A 23,408-nucleotide genomic window follows, 5' to 3' on the forward strand; every position below is an offset into this window, starting at 1 on the left:
ATCAACACATGCTATTTGTTTTCTCTTTTTAAACAAGCATGGAACACGTTGGATTTCTCAGCTACTTAGTGCCTTTAAGAATTAAGGGGCTCTTTCACTCTGCCTCCAGAAAATGCAGGCGAAAGTTACTCAATTTAAATGAAAATTACAGCTGTTGTAACAATTGCTGCTTCCCAAATCCAAGTAACCCAGAGCTCTTTTCCTGAAGTACAGTCTTAATTCTTTTCCCTCAGAACAGTCTAAATTTCATTTTCCTTTGCGACATCACACTATAGCCTGCGCAAGTGACGCTCAAACAGAAAACGGTGGCTCACGTTTTTCATTGGCAAACAACCAGCTGGCTTAAACATCTATCAGCCAACTGGCCCATGCGAAAGTTTCAGAGTTGCAAGCGGTTCACAAAAAACCAGCAAACAAAAAGGCGCGGGCAAGAGGCAGTGTGCTGATTCTTACCTGTAACACAAGTGCGGCTAACTTGAAGATGGTTTCGCTGTCCGCTTCGATTTGCCCCTGTTGGGGAAAAGAAAAGCATCGCTGAACAAGGCTGCCCTAGGTTGTAGCAAATGGCTGTTGAGTTGGGGAAGCTGTCACAGCTTGTCACCTCCAGTTTACAATCAAACGCAGATCATACCATTGCAAGGCAAAGGGAGGGGGGCATGGAGGGACGCATCCAGCGGTCAGGGGAAGCCATAAAGTGTGTGTGTGTGTGTGTGTGTGTGTGTGTGTGTGTGTGTGTGCGCGCGCGCGCGCGCCTGTTTCAGAGAGCAGTATTCTGGAAGAAATACAAATGACTCTGAGGCTGAAAATTCAGACAACTTCCCAACGAATTATTTTTATCCCTACAAGTTCATTGTTAAACTCTGAAGATTTTCTTAGATTCATTTGGTGTTTTCCTGAGATCTTTTTTTCCCCCCTCTGTGTCACTGCATGGTTATTTTGGTATACCCACAATGCAACTATTATTAAAAATATAAATTCACTACTGCATCAATGACACATTATTGAATTAACACGCAAACACTTAGAGATAAAATGTAAAGCCTTAAGAATTGATTACAGCAAATACTTAGAGAAGACTAAAATTCTGTTCCTTTATATTGAAGTTTGATGATTCTAATTTATTATTTTACCCATTATTTTATTTTTTCATCCTTTAAGATCCACCCCCCCCCCCCTCCAAAAATATAGGAATTCTGGACTTTGGAAAACAGGAATGCTTTTTCAGTAGCCTGATAGAGATGCCTAAGTGTGTGTGGAGGGAATATTGCCTCTAGATAATATGTGACCATATACATTAACACCATTATTGCCTCATGTAATATATTGCAACAACGAGTCAATGAGTGGTATAGAAGGATCTTTATTTTTTAAAAATTTGTGATATGCTAGCTTGTGGGCATTCACACACACTAAAACCATTCCATATAACCTTAAGTCTTACATAATTAGTACTTGAAAGTGCATATTGTTTGAGATCATAGAACTCATGAGCCTAGAAATGAACCCGAACTCATTATTTCTCCCTTCTACCCGTTGAATTTGGGCTGCAGAGTTTTTGTAGTTAAACCAACAGCATTAATGGTGAGTAAAAGTAGCTTTAAAGTAAACGCACACTAGGTAGGCTTACAGAGCAGTTAGCTCACTGAGGATTTTGGAAAGGATTACGCTTTTCTCTCATGTTTCCAAGTGATTTGATTGGGGTTCTCAAAAAAAAAAAAAAAAAAAAAAGGAAAAAAACCAAAAACAAATAATAATCATTCTCCTAAAAGCCATAAAATAAAGAAACAAAAAACCTAGGGCATTACAATATCAGCTGTGATAATTATCTGTGTTTCCCTTATATTACAAAATGAAAACAAATTATTTTCATCCTGTAACATCTAAGTTTCCCTTCTGAAACCTGAGGAAATGGATTTGCTTCAAAGTTTTTCCTTTAAAACCTGACAGGTCCAGAGCCTTGGAATTCAAAGCTCGCTTATAATCTCTAGAAACAGATTATAAAATCAAAGAAAAGGCAGGCTGGTTGTAAGCATCAATTGCCCTCTGTCTTTCAGGCTAGAGAGACAGTGGTTTTCTAACCTGGTGAAAGATGATGAAGCAGCTAATCCAACAGGTGAGATGAGTGTTGATCGAGATTAAATTCTAGAAAGCTGAAATTCCTTATGTTCAAAGAAAAAAAAAGAAAAAACTCATGCAAAGGGAGGGGGGTAATGGGGAGGGGGGAGGAATGCTCAAAACCATCTTTGAGTTTGAAATCATGCCCGAATTTACAGTCCAGTTTGTCTTAAAATCTTACAAAAGAGAAAAAAATTGGATGATTTCGGACATTAAAATAACAAAAGCTAAATAAAATTTATTGAAAACCATGACCAACTCCTCTGGCCCCCCATGACCGCCTCTGCCTCTTCAGAACCTTAGGTGAGTCATCCAAACAATATTTTAGACACTAACTTTTCAATTTCGTAAATGGAAGTTCAGCAGATAAAAAGGCCTCAGACAGAAACTCTTAAGAATGCTGCCAAAGAATTCTCTACCTTAGAAGGGTCATTAAATATTAAAAATGATCAAATGAGGAGCTGAAGCATGAGAAGTACCAGGCTCAGGCAGCTCCAGAAGAGTGGGGAGGCACATAGGCAACTCACCTGTGGACTTTTATTCACCCATACGAGTTGCCCCAACACAATTCTGGTGGAGGAGGGTGACGGAGGGGTGCAGGGGTGGGGCCTACCAAAATCTCGTTCCTGGGAGAGAGGAGAATGCATGGTTTGGCCAAGCCTTACATTCTTTTATCTTTAAAAAAAATTTTTAAAGTGTTTATTTACTTTTGAGAGAGAGACACAGAGTGCGAGCGGGGGAGGGGCAGAGAGACAGGGAGACACAGAATCCGAAGCAGCTCCAGGCTCTGAGCTGTCAGCACAGAGCTGACTCGGGGCACGAACCCACCAACCGTGAGATTATGACCTGAGCTGAAGACAGACACTTAACCGACTGAGCCACCCAGGCAACCCTAAGCCTTACATTCTTTTATATACCTCAGCCCCTACCTCACCTTCCTCTTAACCACTGTTCTGGAAATACAAGGCAACATATTTTGAGTTCTAATACTGATTGCCAAGGTTACTTAACTTGTGCATGGAGCTCACCAAGCAACAGACCAAGCAAAACTAATACTATCTGCCTGGTTCTCAGCAATTTCATATGATGAAATTTAATTAAGACTTCTAGAGAACTCCAGAATTTCATGCATAAAGTGCAAATGCTCTTTAGAAATTGCCGTCTGCCCGGGGATGGGAGATTTCTTTTACTTATAACCATGGTAACAGAGGTAACCTTATAGGTACTGGGCAAGCTAACATCGGAGAGGGATCTCCTCAAAGAGATAGGTAATGGGATCCTTCAGTGGGTTTCCATGACTGTCAGGGATAAACAAAGAGGAGCAGAGAAGTAAGTCAGATGATGTGGCTGAATGCACAAGGGCAATACGAAACAGTATCAAGTCTTGGTGCTCTACCCTCATGGCTAATTTAGCTGGCTTACAGATCCAGTCTCTAGGTCACTAGGTTCAGGATCCATGTTGGACATTTTATTTTGTCCTTGGCTTGTTGGCTCAGTTGACCAAAACATCTTGCTAATGAAATGAGAACTATACGTTTTGATTCACAAGGAGAAGAGAATAGAAGAAAGTTTTAGAACTTGAAAAAGCATTTAGTGAAAATATGACTGCTATTATTCTGTAGATGATGGCACTGAGAATCAGGGACATGAAGTGTCCTACCCAACCCCACAGCAGATGGTGACTCCAGGCTCTTTCGAGTCCATTGTGGCCACTAGTTACCTTTCTGACTCCAACGTAAAGCTCTCACCAGGAATCTTCTAAAGGTAGGCTTTTGGCAAAAACTATAATCAGGTAAGACTGAAAAATGACTCCAAATGCCACCTTCACTGCTGGTGGGTGGTAAGTTATCATTAACCATAAACGCCTCATAATAGGAATGGGAAAATTCCTTGTGAAGACTCATCTGTATCGATGTAATACTTCATGGAAGCTTATTCTGCACAACAACAATGGGCATGAATCACTTGCTCACAAATACTTAGGATCTGGAACTATTTGACAAACTGTTGGGGGAAGCCAGCTTATTTCCAAGTATATTATTATTTATCTAGCTATTTTTAGGGTTAAGTCTATTAAAAAAGGCAACTTGAAGAACACCAACAAATAAATATATGAGAAATGAGAGGAATGGAAAATTAGCACTTGCAGTCATCATACTGCTGATTGTTCAGGTAACAGTTTTCAATAAACAAAAACTACTGGGTGAAAGTTTGGTGAGAAACAGGACAGGGTATTTATATAATCACGAAGCATCTCTCTATTGGGGAAATTTAATTACAAGAGGGAAAAATGGTAGCTTTTCAGTGGAGAAACCTGACAGATACAATCTTAATGAAGTGATGAGACATTACCAATAACTGTACAGACCGGCCTCCTGATAATATGCATTGAGAAGGACATAACGTCACTTATATACATGTCTGTACTGGTAAATGTAAATGTTTCACAGCCAGAAATGGGGGTGGGGGGAACGATCCCTCAGTTGTAGCATTTGTGGATTTCCATGGTGCAAATACCCCCACCACAGCCAATTTCAAGCTACCAATAGTAGCTTGAAGTAGCTACCAAACTGCCGATATGACATCACAGGACATGCTGCTGGGAAGAGATGTGAGAATCGGCTCTTACAGCAGGTACTAGCTGGCTAGCACACCACTGGGTGGTACTGCAGCCGAAAATACATCACTAGATTTAATCACGAGGAAGCGTGAGACAAACTCAAATTGAGGGACATCCTATAAAATATCTGGCCCATAGCCTTCAAAAATGTAAATAGGATCAATGCCAAAGAAAGGCTGAAGAACTGTTTCGAAGGAAAGGAGACGAGGCAGTCATAACAACCAAATGAAATGTGTCATCCCATATCAAGAGGAAAAGTTGTTACAAAGGGCACCCCTGGGAAAGTTGGAGGGTACATTAGGCAACAGTCCAGATTCAATTGTTAAATGTTCTAAATGTGATCATTGTAACAGGGTTCTATAAAGGGTGGCTTTGATCTTAGGAAATACACAATGAATTATGTAAGGATAAAGAGCGTAACTTACTCTTAACTGGTTCAGAAAAAAGGACACATCCGTGGGCAGGGAGAGAGAGAGCAAACGTAGCAAAATGTTGACAACTGGTGAATTTGGTTTGATGGACATACTGCGTTTTTGTGCCATTCTTACAGCTCTTCTGTAAGTTTGAAATGATTTTAAAATAAGTTTGTAAAAAATTGACATAATTTCCCAGAGTGCTGGCTATCTATTTGTCTTGACTGCCTGGTACCCATCTCTGTTTCCGGGCAGGATGTCCCAATATCACAATCTTTTCAGAACTGCTTCTTTCCCCACTGGCTTACATGCAAACACAATCATCTTTCTGTGGACAAGTGACAGAAGCTGGTCCAAAGCCACAACCAGGGATTTTCCAAATTAGGGCCAAGGGTCTTGCTGTGTCTCAAGACAAAGTTGGGAAGATGTGAACCAGAGAGAATCAATGCCCACAGATAGAGAGAAAGGGACTTCTGGACATGGGTAGTCAACTGCATCCACTCCTCAGCCAAGCCAGACTTCAAAGTCTGGTTAAAACTCAAAAGTTGGCAAACACAGTGACTTGGGTGCTCAGATGCTCTCATTCTGATTTACTACTAAGCCAGCAAACAGAGTGTAAAGAATAGATAGATGTGAGAAGTGCACAAATGAGTGAACGGATATAGCTCCCTGGAAACCTCTTAATTCCTTCTGTAGACACATCTACATGGAGGAGGAACCTGACAGATCAGAGAATTCTAGAGCTCTGGACTCACTGGTTTCATACTATTAGCCTGTTTGCGGGGGGCAGTGTGCACACCAACACTCAACACTTACCTACTATCTTACAATGCAGTTCTTGCTGAACCATAAAGGCATACTTCCCGGGGCTAGTTCCTGTCTTTTGGGATTACTGTGCCCCTAGGAGACCAGGCCATAACTACCACATCTGCACCCATATTCCCCTTGTAAATGAACCAAACACTTTGTCCTTTTTTGTCCAAGCTAGTTGTGAGAAGTAATGTGTCTGGAAGCTGGTCTCAATGATACATAGTAGTAATGTTTCTGGTATATTTTCCATTTTGTTCCTTGAGACCAGAGCTTGGCAACCTTGGCGTAACTGACATTTTCAGTTAATTGTTTTTTTTGTGGGGGCTATCCTGTGCATCATAGGGTATCAGGCAGTGCCCCCGGCCTCTATCCGCTAGATTCCAGAAGCAACCCCCCCCCCCCCCCCCAGGATGTGACAACCAAAAATGTCTCCAAACATTTTCCATATGTCCCCTGGGTGGCAAAGGTCCCCAGCTGGGAACCACTGATCTAGATTCTCTCAGAGGTCTCTGGACTAACCAAGAACCGTTAGAAACTTACAAAATGGAACCATAAGTTTTGTCCCAAGGTAAAACTGCTTTTTTTGTAACTGTGTTTTGGCATTACTCCACCGGCTTCTGTTGAGGAACAAGAGAAGAAGCAACCCTCAGAACCTCAGTATTTTAATAACTCTGGGTGTGTTGTTGAGGGCATTGTTAATTACCTCATAGACCAGTTCTTCACCAGGACCCCTGGGAGAAGTTTCTGATTTTTAGGAGCAGTAGTGACTGTGCTCCGCTGGGCAGCTGCTCTGTTTCTACCTTAAAGACCACCGTGAGTTATGCAAGTGGTCATAACTTCCTCTTTGCTGTGGTTCTTAAGAGAAGTTGAGTTACGAATTTGTGGGTTAAATGCTTTATACTACCCATGCTAAATGTTTTATACCAACCTTAACCTTGGCAGGATCTAATTATTTCTACATTTATTTCCTCACAGGCAACTCTGATTTCATCACCTGCCATACATACTGTAATGTGCTTTTTTTCTTTTTTATTGAGGTACATATAGTAACATGCACAAATCTTAGTGCACAGCTTGATGAATTTTGACACGTGTATACACTCATGCACCCGTCACCCAGATCAAGATATTAAACATTCTTACTAATGTTTCCAGCTTAGGGAAATGTATGTAGTTTTACAATCCACACCAAATAAATAAAATTATTTTTGGTAATTAGGAAAGTAGAAAACAATACTGCAACATTGAAACTTGCAATTTTTTTTGATTACTAATCAACTTGAATATCTGTCTTGCAATTGCATATTATTTGCTATTGCTCATGTGTGAAATGACCCTTTGTTCACTTACCTATTTGAGAACTCGTGTTTTGTTTGAGCTACCAGTGTTAACCCTTTGTTTCAGCTACTGGGTACAAATTGTATTCTTCGATCTATTCTCCAGGCCTACGAAGTCAGACTGGAGTGGGGGCTATCACCCTCACTGAAAGAATCTTTGGGGTCCTGAGCAAGTTACTTCTCTGAAACTCAGTTCCTCACCTACAAAATGGGGGATGATAATATTGAATGTATTGGGTTGTTGAGATCATTTTATGAAGGACAAATACAAAGCATTTTCATAAAGCCTAGCCAAAAAGATTCTCTCAGTGTTTTTCTCTCTGCATTATGCACCATGTTGCTTATTACATTGTTAAATATTATTATATCGATAGGAATCTACTTTGTTCTGGGACACTGTTCAATTTTTGTGTAGTTCTGTAACATTTAATTGGTGTTCCATTATTACATATCTCAATATCTAAGGGTTTTAATTTTCCATAATAATCTTTGACATTCTCTTTCACTTATTTGAAACATTTTTTTAAATGAATGTTTATGAATTTAAAAAAATATATAATAATTTTCCTTCCTCTTTGGAACCATATATGTCATTGAAATGGTTATATAGTAACCATAAAGTTTTATGATACACCATAAAGATCATACACATTCAGTGTTAGGGTTAATACTCAGTGTCTTTAAAATTATTTTAAAAAGATTTCTATTTTCATTTATTATTTTAAGTAGGCTCCATCCCCAGTGTGGGGCTTGAAGTCAAAACCTGAGACCGAGAGTTGCATGCTCTCCCAGCTGAGCCATCCAGCTGCCCCACTACTCAGGATTTTATATTTTCCTTTATAAATGGGCCATTTTCTTCATTATATTATTTACCTGATTATCATTCCATAGGATTATTATTTTTAGCGTATTTGAGTACCATTAAATTTCTTCACCAAAGCCTCTAATGCCAACAAGTTTTAGCTTATTTATTTTCATTTTGTAGGCACGCAGTGAAATTGTTTTCAAATACTATTTTGGTACACTTCTTTGCAATGTACTTGGTACCTCTGATTTCACTGCATGAAGTAGACATTCTGTTTAACACACCTTCTCATACACTGTTGGTAGATTATAAGTTAGTTCTGGGACGAACATTTTGGCAAGGTCTACCAAATCTTTTTTTTTTAATTTTTTAAAATGTTTACTCATTTTTGAGAGAGAGAGACAGAGCATTAGCAGGGAAGGGGCAGAGAGAGAGGGAGACACAGAATCTGAAGCAGGCTCCAGGCTCTGAGCTGTCAGCACAGAGCCCCACGCAGGGCATGAACCCATGAACCGTGAGATAATGACGTGAGCCAAAGTCAGACGCTTAACCAACTGAGCCACACAGGTGCCTCTGTTTTTTTTTTTTTTTTTTATGCTTATTTATTTATATTGGAAGAGAGAGAGCAAGTGAGGAAGGGAGGGGCAGAGAGAGAGACAGAGAGAGAGAGAGAGAGAGAGAGAGAGAGAGAGAGAGAGAATCCCAAGCAGGCTTTGCACTGTCAGCATAGAGTCTATGGGGCTTGAACTCAAGAACCGTGAGATCATGCCCTGAGCAGAAATCAACAGTTGGATGCTTAACCGACGGAGCCACCCAGGAGCCCCAAGGTCTACCAAATCTTAACACAAATATACACTATGGGTCAGGAATTCTGCTCCTCGGTATACATCTAACAGACATATTGACATAAATCCACTAAGCCACAGGCACTGGGACCTTCATGGCAGTGCTATTTGTAATAACTAAATACTGCAGGCTACTCAAATGCTCTTCAATGAGCAAATGAACTATGGTATATTCATACTATGGACTACTATTCCCCAGCGAGGGTGAAACTAGCCTAAACTACAATATGGATGAATCTCACAAACCTAATTTGAGCAAATTAGGCCAAACATTAAAGAGCACCTTGAGTGACTCCAGTTATATAAAATATAAAGTCAGCCAAAACAAATAAATGCTATTAAAAGTCATGGCAGTGGAGGCATTAATGACTGGAAGAGAACATGTGAGGGCCTTCTCAGTTGGTGGTGATATTCTGTTTACTTGATATTGATGCTAGTTGCACAGATGTGTTCAATTTTGAAAGTCTGTTGAGCTGCACTTACACGCACTTTTCTGTACATATATTATACTTCTATATACAGCTGAGAAACCAGCAGAACTCCTGATCTTCCCAGAAGCCTTTCTCATCTTACCTAGTGGCAGTTCCATCTTCAGTTGCTTAGATCCATGATCTCATGGCAACTTCGGGCACAGAGTTGAGCAGTGAGCACCTTGAACAACTGTATTTGGTTATCCTACTTGCACGTTTCTAATGCATTACACACCTTATCTATTTTCTTGATGGTTTTTCTTCCCACCGACTATTATCCCTGCCTCATATCTTAGATCCTTAAGGGCATGGGTTTTTATCTATCTGGTCCTAGCTTTATCTCCAGGACCTAGAATACTACCTGGCACAGAACAGGTGCTCCATAATATTTGTAGAATATCAACTAAAAGAGTAGTAAAGTAAAAAGTTGATGGGAGTATCTTTACCTTTCCTTTTTTTAATACATTTAAAAAAAATTTTTTTCTTAACGTTTATTTACTTTTGAGACAGAGAGAGACAGAGCATGAACGGGGGAGGGTCAGAGAGAGAGGGAGACACAGAATCTGAAACAGGCTCCAGGCTCTGAGCTGTCAGCACAGAGCCAGATGCAGGGCTCCAACTCACGGACCGGACTGTGAGATCATGACCTGAGCCGAAGTCGGCCGCTCAACCGACTGAGCCACCCAGGCACCCCTTTACCTTTCCTTTCTTTAAAAGGGAATGCTTCAGGGCACCTGGGTGGCTCAAAGGGTTAAGGATCCAACTTTGGCTAAGGTCACGATCTCACAGTTTGTGGGTTTGAGCCCCATGTCAGGCTCTGTGGTCACAGCTCAGAGCCTGGAGCCTGCTTCGGATTCTGTGTCTCCCTCTCTCTGCCCCTCCTCTGCTCATTCTCTGTCTCTGTCTCTCTCTCTCAAAACTAAATAAACATTAAAAAAATTCATTTTAAAGGTAAAGCTTCTTGTGTTTCTTGATCCACTATATAGTTGATTTGACTTAATTTTCAACTCAGAATGAGTTTCAGAACCATGAGAACATAGCCCAGGCTTTACCAGCTATGGGAAAGGTAAACTAAGTACTAGGTGTCAGGGACTAGATATGCAAACTTAAAACGCCAAACACACTTGGTGTTAGATGTTAAGAAGCCTTTTGCTCTTCTGGCTTCACTTTCTAGAAATGTAAAAGGAAAATAGTAATACCTGTCTTACATGTTTCATGGAGTTAGAGGACAAAAAGAAAAACAAGATATAAAAATGCTTTGGAAGGGCTCATTTGGTTGAGCATCTGACTCTTGATTTCAGCCCAGGCCATGATCTCACAGTTCATGGGTTTGAGTCCTGCATCGGGCTCCATGCTAGGGGTGTGGAGCCTGCTTGGGATTCTGTCTCCCTCTCTTTGCCCCTTCCCTGCTTATGCTCTCGCTCTCAAAATAAGTAAGTAAAAAAATTTTGAAATAATTTGAAAAATGTTTTGGATAAGGGAAAAAAGCATTACAAAGAAAGCAAACAAGTACAGGTGTTTTTGTGGGTGTGTAACACAGTTTCAAAGATGTAAGCATTATGATCAAAGTATCTGGGCATACCGCTTCTCAGAAACTTGATCATAATGTAGATAGGAGCAAAGAGAGAGAGTTTTGCAGCATGTGAATTAGTGTTCATTTGCGGGAGGATAATCAAAGGAATATACAGATACGGAAATGAGAAAGAAGGGAAACTAGGCAGACCACACTTTCTCAAGGATCAACCCAGGTATGGTTAATGCAATACATTTCATTTTTAGGTATACAGGTAGCACATTTTTTTTCCTTGGGGTGAAGTTCCAACTAGTTTAAATAGAAACCAGGCTTTGATTTCTTTTTTTTTTTTTAAGTTTATTTATTTTTGAGAGAGAGAGAACACATGCGAGCAGGGGAGGAGCAGAGAGACAGGGGACAGAGGATCTGAAGCAGGCTCTGAGATGACAGCAGAGAGCCCCAGGTGGGGCTTGAACTCACGAACCATGAGGTCATGACCTGAGCTGAAGTCAGATGCTTTACCAACTTAGCCACCCAGGTGCCCCGGCCAGATCTTGATTTCTAAATACCATTTCTCCACAGAAAGGAAAAATGGCTAACGCCAAGGTTATAGCAATAGGAACATTCTGATCATGAAAATGAATGGCAGAATAGATAATACATTGAATAAAAAGGAACCCATACTTGTATTATTAACAGCTGGAGACAGGAGAAGAAAAATTATTCTTTGCAGACGAATTGAGAGAATTGGAGAATCACCATTTACAATCACCACAGCATGAACTGACTTAGGCAAGACCACCACTGGAGGCCAAGTCCATTGGTTCAAATACTATTGGGAAATAGGATGCTTAAACAGCAGTCAAGTGTCAACTCCAGACAAATTACCAAGGGGAAGAGAAAACTGGCATATACTACCTTACTCAAAAACAAAGTATACTGACATTGAGAGCCTCCTAGTGAGATACACTGAGAACACATGTCACCTACTTGGTATTCCTGCCACAGGGAAATTATGTTACAGTAGTGGCTCTCAACTTTTGGTGGGTAGCAGAATTGCCTGGAGAGCTAACAAAGAATAAAAGAGGCTCAGGCTCACTAAAGTGAGATAGGATGAAATAGGACAGGGTGTGGGTCTCTGTATTTTCACCATGTTCCTAGATGGCTGTGAGACACGTCCAACATGATACAGGTTTACAACCAGCAAATTAGAAGAATCCATATATCACAAATGGAATCCATGTATCACATTCTACCAGGCAACTGGACTATACCCTTCAAAAGTACTGGTTTGAGAAAAGCCAGAGAAAGACTGGCCGTATGTTCCCAATTACAGAGACTACAGACTCATGACCACTAAATGCAATGTGTGATCCTGGATCAGAATGGGAAAAAAACCCAAAAGATGTAAAGAACATTACCGAGACAATGAGACAAAATTGAATGGGAACTGGATATTAGATATACACAATTTGTGAAATATGGCTATTAATCATACAAAACCGCACACTCTCCAGAGGCAGAGATCTGTTTGCTTAGTTGTACACCCAGCACCTGTACAGTCCCTACCACAGTGGGCATTCAAAAATATTTTAAATGAATTAATCTATACTCAAAAAAAAAAAAAAAGCCCTACACCTTTCAATGACAGTGCTCTACCAGTTAATGCTGCAAAAAATATCATCAGAGGTATGATTCTTCCTCCTATCAATTCTCATTTTTATTCCCCTCCCCTCCCCCCACCATTCTGAGATCCTGAAACTCGATTTCTTTATTCTTTTTAAGCCCAGGAAGAACGAGTCAGTCACATCTTAAGTATGACAGACTGGCTCCACCATTCTGCAGTACCTGATCCCTTTGTATAAACACTTACACCAACACAGTCTCAAAGCAAGGGAGTGAATGTTTATGAGACTGCCCTGAAAATTAGGTGTGGTGATCTACCATCAAATTGTTACGCGACGCAAGAAAGGCAGGGAGCCTAAATAGGTCAGGCTCTGCTAATGAGTATGGAGGTTCTGAGGCACCCACATCTGATAAATATGAGGAGAGACAATTGGAGAACAGATGAATAACTGTCATTAAGTAAACCCTCAGAACCAAGCTCTCTACTTCTGTACTTACTCTTGTGCATTATAAGATTACATACACAGCAGACTTTAATTACAGCATTCTAATTGCTTAAATGCACCCTGGCACCAATTTTTGATTACAGTTTGTATCTGTAGCAGTAGGGTATTCAGATGAAAAACTAGTCATATTTAGAAAAAAAAGGTGCAAGATGCTTACAAGGTAATCAAGGATGATAGAGAAGGAAGGACGAATCAGGAAAAAGTTGTGGTCGTGATGTTAAAATTAAGCCTTTTAATAAAGAAGACTGTTAGTAAAATAAATAACTTTATGCTAAAGTTAGTACCCTATCTAGATTTTTTTTTTTTTTTTGGCATGAGTAAATGTACGATGATACTTTTATTTTCAGGACTGTTGTACATCTATCCGATTAGGTTAGTTATTATTTATTATTTTTCCCAACAGATCATGCCACATTTAAAATATTTTCACCAGCATTCTCCTTCTATGCCTTAATTGTGAGTTTTTTTATGCTCAACCACTTCTTATAAATGAGAACATCTTGTAACAGAATTTTGGAATAATACTATCAAACACAACAACAAAAACAAGAAACAGTGGAGTCCTAATTATCTGTTCCCAGAGGCTGACAAGTATTAATTCACTGGATCGTCATGACAACCCTATGAGGAGGTAATGTGGGGAGACTGAAGCTGAGGAAGAGAGCAGAGACTGTTGCTCAAGGCCACCCAACCTGTGAATGGAGGAGCCAGGACTCAAAGCCAGGCCGTTGGGACCCTCTCTTCTCATTCCCCCCACTGCCCCATGTCGTGCATTGCGCCAAACTTCAGACAGTCTCTCTAAGGAGTGAAACATCTTGGTTGGTGTCTAACACCCTTGAAATACTGACTTTAGCTGAGAAGTAAATGGCACTCTTACAGTACACATTACACGTGTAACTATTTGTGGCCAGTTCAAGAGCTTTACCTGAAATGGATATCTTAGTCTATCTCCTAATGAATCCATATTGTAACACATCAGTATTAGGCCTACTTAATTATGAAATGGGAGTCTTCTGTTCAATTTCTTCTATCTGAAAAATATAAAGATAGCCCTTCAAACCTCCTCCTAAAGCCTCCTAAGCATGTGGAACACTTCAAGGGGGCAAAATACATCTGGCTCTAGTATGGGTTAAAAAAAGATGACAGAGAGGTAAACAGATGGACAGAGAGAGCGAGAGATCTGGTGTGGATACATTTGTTTTGAGAAGTTTCTTTGCCATATTCCTTTTGAAATCCAAGATGTGTGTCTTCAAGAATGTCAACCTAAGCGTTTTCAAAAGCAGGAAACATGAAGAAATTTGATTTCTAGAATAAATCGAGAAAACTTCTTACAGAGTCTTTTCATTCATTCCTACATTTTAACACACTGCATTTTCAGCCGAACGGACCATCTATCACCTCTTTCCCCTGACCAAACATTTCTCATACTATTTTTATGATTTTTGAGTCAAATTTAGCTGTAATGCTCTTCTTATATCCGATTTCTGAGATACCGTTTTACCAAAAGTCTGAATACTGAGTTTAAATGTTTTAAGATAATTCATGCTAAATGGCACCACTATGAAATACAGGCCTTTCAATTGCATTTTTAGTAGCTCTTCTCAATGTATTCAACAAATATTTGAGTGCCTACCTGTGCTGGTGATATATCCTATCTGTGAACAAAGAATTCACTTTGTAAATTTACTCTGGCTAGTGCTATCTGGAGGGCATTTTCCTTGTTATTTACTCAGTGACGAGGTTCTTTTACCTCTGTGGGCCTCAGTTTTTTCATCTGAGGACCAAATACCTTCCCCTCTACCATCTCAGGAAGGTGATAAAGGCAAATGATAGAGCACATATGGAAAGTCCCTGAGGATTAAAATTGCCATGCGTTATAAGCTATTATTATGGAAACTTTGATTCTCACCAATGCACAAGGTAGCATATATCCAAATGCTCATGGCTTAAGATGCACATAATTTCAATGTTAGGAAAACAGAGGGAAAAACCACATGAAACAGACAAAGGTGAAATATTTATCATAAAACTCGCAATAGCCCTTTAAAATAGGATATTAGATTTCTTTGTTCCTCATAGACTGGCTAGTCTTCAAACCAACTCTGATGTTTAGTGACTTCACTTGGTAAATACTGATGGCTGGTTATTATGAGAAGGCACGCTCCCTATGTGTAGACAGATCTTAAAGCCTGCAAAATTCAATTTCTGTTACTGATCCTTTAAATTATTTCAGCATCTTGAAAAGAGCTTGAGGATTAAAACACATGTGCGTGCACGAGCGCGCGCACACACACACACACACACACACACACACCCCTTCACTCAAATCCCAAATGCTAAAGCCGCCAGGTTAGCAGATACACTGAATATGTTTTAGTTGTTGGTGACTACTCAAATTGTTGTTTGTTGAACTACACGCAATAATTCTGGGACAAGAACCATGAATGGGGTGCTGAAGTAATGGATTGGTTACAGAGGAATATGCTTCATGTTCTGTTACGTTAAATGGAACTGAGACAATTCCTCTCTGTTATAAATAGGGATAGTAACTGGCTTTTCACGAACGTGTACTTAAAAAAAGTCTCTTTGCCATGAACAGGCAGCTGGAACAGTACTGAATTATCAAAACGCCTTTCTAGGTTGTAGGAGAATGTTTCTCAAAAAACAGTCACGTTTTGATTATTCAGAAGATCATTTATTAACTTTGGGGAAGATTCATTTCTCCATGTTTCTTCCATCCCTGCTTTTTTTGTTGCCTCTCTGGTAATGGTGGCTCCAGTAAGAAGGAAAAAGAAAAGTCAGTGATATCCAAGGTAGTATTTTTGATTGGGTAGGTGGGAGAAAATGCTAGAAGACTCGGATAATGTGAAGTTTTAGGATTAAGTGGATTCCCTCTGCCTATATTCTCAAAGATTCCCAGAGGCCATCAAAAGTTGGTGACTTATTTCTTTGGAATTGCAAGAGAAGATGTTTGAATAGAAGAGCAGAGCAGTGTGTTCACCTATCCTTGTAGCTGATTTTACAGTGATTCTCCTAAATGTTTCCAAAAGATATTTATAGTGAATAGAGTGACAAAAGTTACAGTGCACATGCGGAGACCCTTGTGCTTTAAAAATCTGATCACATTATGCCCAAATTGTATTCCAATAAGTCCAGTATATTAAATTTCAAGGTTACAAGTACAATATCAACTCTGGAAAATTGAATTAGGGAGCTGCGACATCTTAAGTAGTGAAAACAAAATAAGATTGAAAGCTGAAAAAGTCTAATTTTATGGGTGTTACTCAGAACTGATTTTCAATTTAACTGGATCTTTTCACAAGCCCACTTTGAAAAACTGACCCATTGAGTTGCTAGTGTAAACTCCATTTACATACTTCGCCAGTATTTTCTGAGGGGGGGGCCCTCTGGTACAGGCCGGGCTCTGTGCCAATGGGTGGGCCATAAACATGAGTAGGGGCTGCCCCGGTCCCGAGAATGTAGTCTGGTTGTTGGTGGCAGACACAGGGACAAACAATTCAACACAGTGGAAGGAGAGTTAGGAGAAGTCTTTCAAGGATATTTTGGAGGCTGGAAGAACTGGCCTCTGTAGGACCCGCTGGTGGAGGTCCACAAGGGGAGGAAAGACTTGCTTAAGGGGCAGGGACTGGAGCTGATTTCTGAAGGATGAGTGGGAATTAGCCAGCAGGAAATGAAGGGAGGAGAAAGGCAGTCAGCAGGTGAAGTCTATAAAAAAAGGCACAGAAGTTTGAGAAAGGCTGGGAGAGTCAGGGAATAAGGTGTTCTTACAGTTTGACCACAGGGTGAGTGAGGCTCCAGTAATAAGCCAGGCTTTGCGCATCCTCACGTAAGGCGCTGATAGTAGTAATAATAATAGATTATTAATAATAGCAAAAATATTAATCGTAACACACTGTGCCAGACACTGTTCGATACATTTTGCACATATTAACTCATGCATTGAGGCAGGAACGATTACTGCCCTCACTTTACCAGTTGATAAAACAGAGGCTTAAAAGTGGAGGTGCCATGCCCAGGTAAGAGCCAAGGCTATGTTGTTGAGCCGAGACTGTTGTTGAGACGAAACTCTGCTCGGTTGCAGAGTCATTGCGCCACATGGACTCTGTAGGCAGCAGGGGCCAGCTAAGACTCGGGAGGCACTCAGTCTTGTTGATTTTACTTTCTAAAACGCCTCAATCCTGCTACCCCTTTGTCCATTCTTTAATCATTCACTCATTCACTTTTTCAGCCATTTAACAAACTTTTACCCACGATGTACGTCCTAGGGATTCTGACATAAAGAAAACTTGGTCCCATCCTCAATGTATGAATTTATATTTAATGAAATAGAACTCTGTCACTGCCATGCATCTCTGCACTCCTTCCCCATACTGCACAGAGTCCCCAAACATAAGAACCTATAGAATAGAGGAAGAAAAGTGGACCAGGTACAGCTAAAGCCTAAACATACATAAAAAGTTTAAAGTCGAACAATATGTAAAATGTAGTCAGCAACTGATCTCAACCAAGAAAAAGACATGCCCAAAAGAAAGAAAGATGTCAAAATAATACAATTAATGCCCTAGTCTTGGGATTATGAATCAACACCTTTTTTTTTTTTTGCATTTTTCTTCATTTTCTAAATTTTCTACAATTGACAAGTGTGATTTTTACAAGTGGAAAAAAAAAAACAACAAAAAACAAACCCATTCTGCCAGTTGTCTTTAAGAGAAGACCTTTTGCTTTTCCAGATAAAGCAATTAGGAATTTTCGACTTCCATTAGCTTTGCCCCGCGAGAAAGGTGATGGAGCGTTTTTCTAACAGAAGGAAAGTGATGAGAAAAAATCTTTATTCTCTTCACACAGCTTTAAAGAGGTAAAGTTCAGTGAACACACTGATTGTTTTTGTCTTTATTTTTATGATTTAAACTCATTCAAGCTTCTTGTTTTGTTTTGTTTTTTTTTTTTTTGGTAATGTTTACTTATTTTTGAGAGCGCAAGTGGGAGAGGGGCAGAGACAGTGGGACAGAGGATCCCAAGTGGGCTCTGTGCTGACAGCAGCAAGCCTAACGTGGGGCTCGAACTCATAAACTGTGAGATCGTGACCTGAGCCGAAGTCGGATGCTCAAGTGACTGAGCTACCCAGGTGCCCCCAACCTTCTTGTTAAAGAAAATTATAAAAGCATTGCTTAGGAGGCAAAAGTTCCATAATCTCTCTCTCAGGTATAATAGAAATTTAGGCTATGCCATACTTTTTTCTATTTTTTCTTATCGGTACATTTAATATACATAAAAGTAAATAATAAAGTTAACTACAATCACACTATATAGTTCTGTAACTTCTTTAAAAATTTTTTTTTAATGTTTTATTTATTTTTGAGAGAGACAGACAGAGTGTGAGCAGGGGAGAGACAGAGAGGGGAGTCACAGAATCCGAACCAGGCTCCAGGCTCCGAGCTGTCAGCACTGAGCCCGACACGGGGCTTGAACTCACGAACTGTGAGATCACGACCTGAGCCGAAGTCAGATACTTAACTGATTGAGCCACCCAGCCACCCCAATAACTTGATTCTTTTTAAATGTGTCAGTGTAGTTTCCACACATTTCCATATCAATAGAGCAGGACTAATCTACTCTTTGATGACTACACAATACCCAATCACATGAATGATTTGGCCTTTACTTAATTAATCCCCCGTTAAAGTGTATTTAGGCAGTTTCCAGTTTCCTACTATTAGAAACAATTATCTAAGATCTTTTTATATTTATCTTTTCATATTTCAATAATTCCTAAAGTTGATGGACAGCTGGGTAAAAAGATATGCTCTTACGTTTTGAAAAATTTTTTTATGTTTATTTGTTTTGAGAGAGACAAAGAGAGAGACACAGCGTGAGTGGGGGAGGGGAAGAGAGAGAGGTGAGAGAATCCCAGGCAGGCTCCACACTGTCAGCACAGAGACCAGTGTGGAGCTTGAACTCACAAAACAGTGACATCATGACCTGAGTCGAGATCAAGAGTCGGGACGCTTAACCTACTGAGCTCCCAGGCTCCCCAATATATTCTTACTTTTAATGGACATGGCCAGACTGCCCTCGAAAGCCACATGGACTTTTAAGAGAGCTTTGGCGCCTCTGGGTTCACACACTTAAGTGCAAATGGCATTAAGATTCTGAGGCAATTATGCAATATGTTGTATCACTCTAAGTGTGGTAAGAGTGTGTATCAGGGGTGTTAGGCTGAGACTCTCACTAAGTCTACTAATGAAAGGGCACATCTAAAAAGGTCTCAGTCAAGAAATGGGGTAAGAAGGAGGCTAAGAATAAATGTGATTGGATAGGCTTACAATACCTCTAATTTTTAATAGGATTACTAATGCTTGGCTCATTTGTATTTCTACATTTATTTGAGGTACAAAGAGATGGGAACTTATTAGCAAAGAAAAGAGAGCGTAGTGAAATCTATTAAGGCATTAATGACCCAAGTTCTCCTCCTTTTTGGTTTGGTATCTACTCCTGCTCAGTCTGAAGCAGAGGAAGTCCTTACTGGCTTAGTACCCAGGTCAACATCTCTTTACTGACTCCAAAGATGTTTCATTTAAAGAATCAGAATAGACCAGGTTTTTATCTATGTCAGATCTAACATAGACTAATACCCAGGAGGCTTACAGTTGTCACTTTTTGCTTTATTATTTAATGGTATAGTATATATTCACAGCGGCATTTTCACAAGCATAGTTTGAGGTCAGTTAATAAGTATAGCTTGAAAGAAAAATTTCATACACAAGTAAGTCTGGACAATATCGGGTTAAACAAAATCACACGTTTGCTTACTGAAGAACTTCTTGAAGTCTTGAACATGTTCAAGGCATGTGGTGAATTTCCAAGAAAGTGGTCTAATACTCAGTTTCTTAAAATCCTTTTGGCAAGAAAGTTGCTTATATTCATGAGAGAGATTCTTCAGCTGTAGATTTAAACTATAGTATTCATCTGTGTGTGTGTGATTACAAAAGCCTAATTCTGGGGGTGCCTGGGTGGCTCAGTCAGTTTAGTGTCCAACTTCAGCTCAGGTCATGATCTTGTGGTTGGTGAGTTCCAACCCTGCATTGGGCTCTGTGCGGACAGCTCAGAGCCTGGAGCCTGCTTCAGATTCTATGTCTCCCTCTCTTTCTGCCCCTCCCCCGCTTGCACTCTGTCTCTCTCTTTCTCTCAAAAATGAATAAAACATTAAAAAAAATACCTTTCAAAACCAAAAACTTCTCAATACAGAAAAAGCCTAAGAGAAAGATAAATCGTGTATCTAAAATTCGCACAACAAAATTTGTTTCATCAGCCTCCAAATAAATCTTAAAAAAAAAAAAAAATCCCAATTCTGTTTGTGAGATTCCTTGTATTGCAGTATTGCGGAGCTAGGAAAATGTCTGACACTGCTTTTTAGATTATTAGGAAGGAGTAACAAGAAGCATCAGTGGATTCTGGGTGTGCTCAGTCTTTCCAAGATCCCTGGCATCTTTCAGAAATATTACGTCCTTGAAAGTATCATCATAGTATATTGCCCTTAAAATAAACACAATACACATCTACACACAAACATACAAAGGCAAGAATCCTTACGATTTAGGACAGGCCATGGGAAGGTACTGGTGCTATAATAATGCAGCACTCATCACAAATAATGGCCCTTAACAAGAATGCAATAAATTTTTACTGACTGACTGAATGAATGAATGATAAGTACTATGGTTTCTGGAGCTAGGCTGCCTAGTAATTACTCCACGACTAACGACCTATTTAACCATGGTCAAATTACTTAATTTATTTATGTTTCCATTTTCCTCATTTGTTAAAGCAATAATAAATAATAATCCTGGCTGTTGCCAGGATTAAATGAGCTAATGAATGAAAAAAAATCAATGCCTGCTGCTTGGGGAGCTCTCTGTGAAGTCAAGCTGCCATCCTTCTCCTCCTCTTCACCCCAGGGCATGATCTCGACCCCAGAGCACCTCCTGAACCCCAGTTGCTTTGCCTTCTCCTGCCTTTTCTTTAATATATAAATTTTAAACACAGCAAAAGGGACAAGGCGGCCAATACTATTTGAATTTTCCAAGCGTGTCTTCAAATCACTGATTTGAAAAAAGGGTGGTGGTGACAAACGTTGATTGAGTACTAAAGTCAGATGTGGTCAAGGGGGCCTCCGCAAATGACAACCGGGGCCAAACCTCCAGTCCTGTATCATGCATTGAGGCTTTTCCAGCGGGCAACAGGTCGTCCAAGGTGGACCACTGCCCACACGCTGAGTGCTTCCAGGCTTCCCCGGTATCAGTTTCGGCATTTCCACATCATCACCACCTGGCACAGGTGGTTGTTTTGCAAAGGGAAGGTGTGCCCCTCTCCATTCTCACTGAGGAAGCCAAACAGGTTCAAGAGCCCTCACCTGATGGACGACTCAGACAACAGCTCTCTCCTGGGGAACACTTGACCCACACGGCCGTTTGTAACTTTCTGACGGGCTCTGTTCCTCCGTGAGTGCTTGTGCAGTTCGGAAAGGATCTGAGTGCTTTGTCCCCCAGGCCAACCTGTGGAGCCAGTAGTTCCTAGCGTCCAGAGGCACCTGTTAACCACCCTGGGCTAAGAGCATGAGCATGTACAACACAGTTCGGAATAAGGGAAAGAGGGAGCCTATGCTCCAGATGACCCGGATACACCACCTCCATGGGGAGCAGAGAGACGACCCCCAGCCATCTGGAAGCAGTATGTGTGGTGGTGAAAGTCAGATTCTGGCATTATACTGCCTGTGATGAATCTTGGCTCCCCCACTAATTCAGCTATGTGACCTTGTGTACATTACTCAACCTCTCTACCTCAGTATTCCCATTTGTAAAATGGGAGACAACAGCAGAACGTAGGTATGGTTTGGAGTGAGAAGTAAAGGAATGAATATACGGAGTAAGCACGTATGTATTCAGTACTCGTTAGTGGCTATGACCTGCCTGCTCTTTTTTTTTTTTTTTTTTCAACGTTTTTTATTTATTTTTGGGACAGAGAGAGACAGAGCATGAACAGGGGAGGGGCAGAGAGAGAGGGAGACACAGAATCGGAAACAGGCTCCAGGCTCCAAGCCATCAGCCCAGAGCCTGACGCGGGGCTCGAACTCACGGACCGCGAGATCGTGACCTGGCTGAAGTCGGACGCTTAACCGACTGCGCCACCCAGGCGCCCCGACCTGCCTGCTCTTTAACAAGAGCCCCTGAGTTCTGACTCACAGAGGACACTTTTATTTCCCTGGAGCGATGACCAAAGAAAAGTCCAGACAAATGAGAGGTGCTTTTATAGGCCGGGGTCTCTTGCTGTTGTAATTTTCCAAGGACACTCTGCCCACCTACTAGCTCTGTGACATTAAGCAAATTACTTAACCTGTCTGTACTGCTGTTCTTTTATGTCTAAAAGAGGATCACAGGTTTTCTTCTTTATGGGCTATAGTGAGAATCAAATGCAGTGAAATGTGTACCATTTACCACAGTACTGGCACACAAAAAATGTACAGAAAGGGCTCTGAAGACATTTCTTTCCTTCCAAGTAGTCTCAGAGCTGGAAAGCAATTTCATACCTTCCTCTGCTCTCCTGCTCTTAAGGGAAAATGCCTTTTTCTGTTTTAACTGCCAGGAAACAAGAGGAAAAATGAAAAGGCATCTTTCTAGAGTCCTCTGTGGACCTTGATTCATATTTCTCAAGGCCAGTTTCAACCCATATTTAACCATTCTGCATGTTTAACACACAGAAAATCCAGTGGTTCTTCAGCTAAAGTGTTCAGTAGAATCACCAGAGAACCTTGTTGAAAAGGTTGATTTCCAGCTCCCTCCTCAATTCTGATTCTGTGGTTGGGAGAGGGGCAAGAAGGCAAGAGTTTGCTTATTCAAAATGAGCATTTGTTGTATATCTGATAAAAGTAGTCAAAGGTCACACAGTGAGAAATGCTGCCCCAATCTCACCAGATCATTTTGCAACGGGAAAAAAATGGCTCAGCAACGCAAAGATCATACAGCTGGTATGTTTCAGAGGTAGCCCTAGCCCTGAGCTTTTCCTTAGAATTACATTTCATTGACAAGAGCAAACACAACAGCATGATTTTTAACGTATTTTCTCATGTTGCAAATTACAGCAGAACAGAAATACCGAATCAAGTGAATGGCTCCAAAAGGACAAGGAAACATGAAGCTAAGTTATTGTCATAACTAAGCTAACGTAGACTCTTTTTCAGAGAACAAATTTCATTTTCACTGATGTTTAAATTGGGATTTAAAAAACCGGGAGAAAAAACAAGATATCCTCAGAGCATTTCCAGTTATAAGCA

General features: G+C 40.4%; 1 protein-coding gene across 11 annotated transcripts in view; it reads right to left on the reverse strand.

Annotated features, from left to right (window-relative positions):
- FRMD4B (FERM domain containing 4B) overlaps positions 1 to 23,408 on the reverse strand; it is a 318,608-nt gene that overhangs the window by 69,939 nt on the left and 225,261 nt on the right. For all 11 annotated transcript variants that reach the window (XM_019469743.2, XM_019469744.2, XM_019469748.2 and 8 more), the window contains one exon: positions 454 to 510. In XM_019469743.2, coding sequence (XP_019325288.2) covers positions 454 to 510 — 57 coding nt within the window. The remainder of the gene's footprint in view (positions 1 to 453; positions 511 to 23,408) is intronic.

Source organism: Panthera pardus, unplaced genomic scaffold, assembly GCF_024362965.1.
Source record: "Panthera pardus isolate Hobbes unplaced genomic scaffold, ASM2436296v1 HiC_scaffold_8, whole genome shotgun sequence".
Classification (NCBI taxonomy): domain Eukaryota; kingdom Metazoa; phylum Chordata; class Mammalia; order Carnivora; family Felidae; genus Panthera; species Panthera pardus.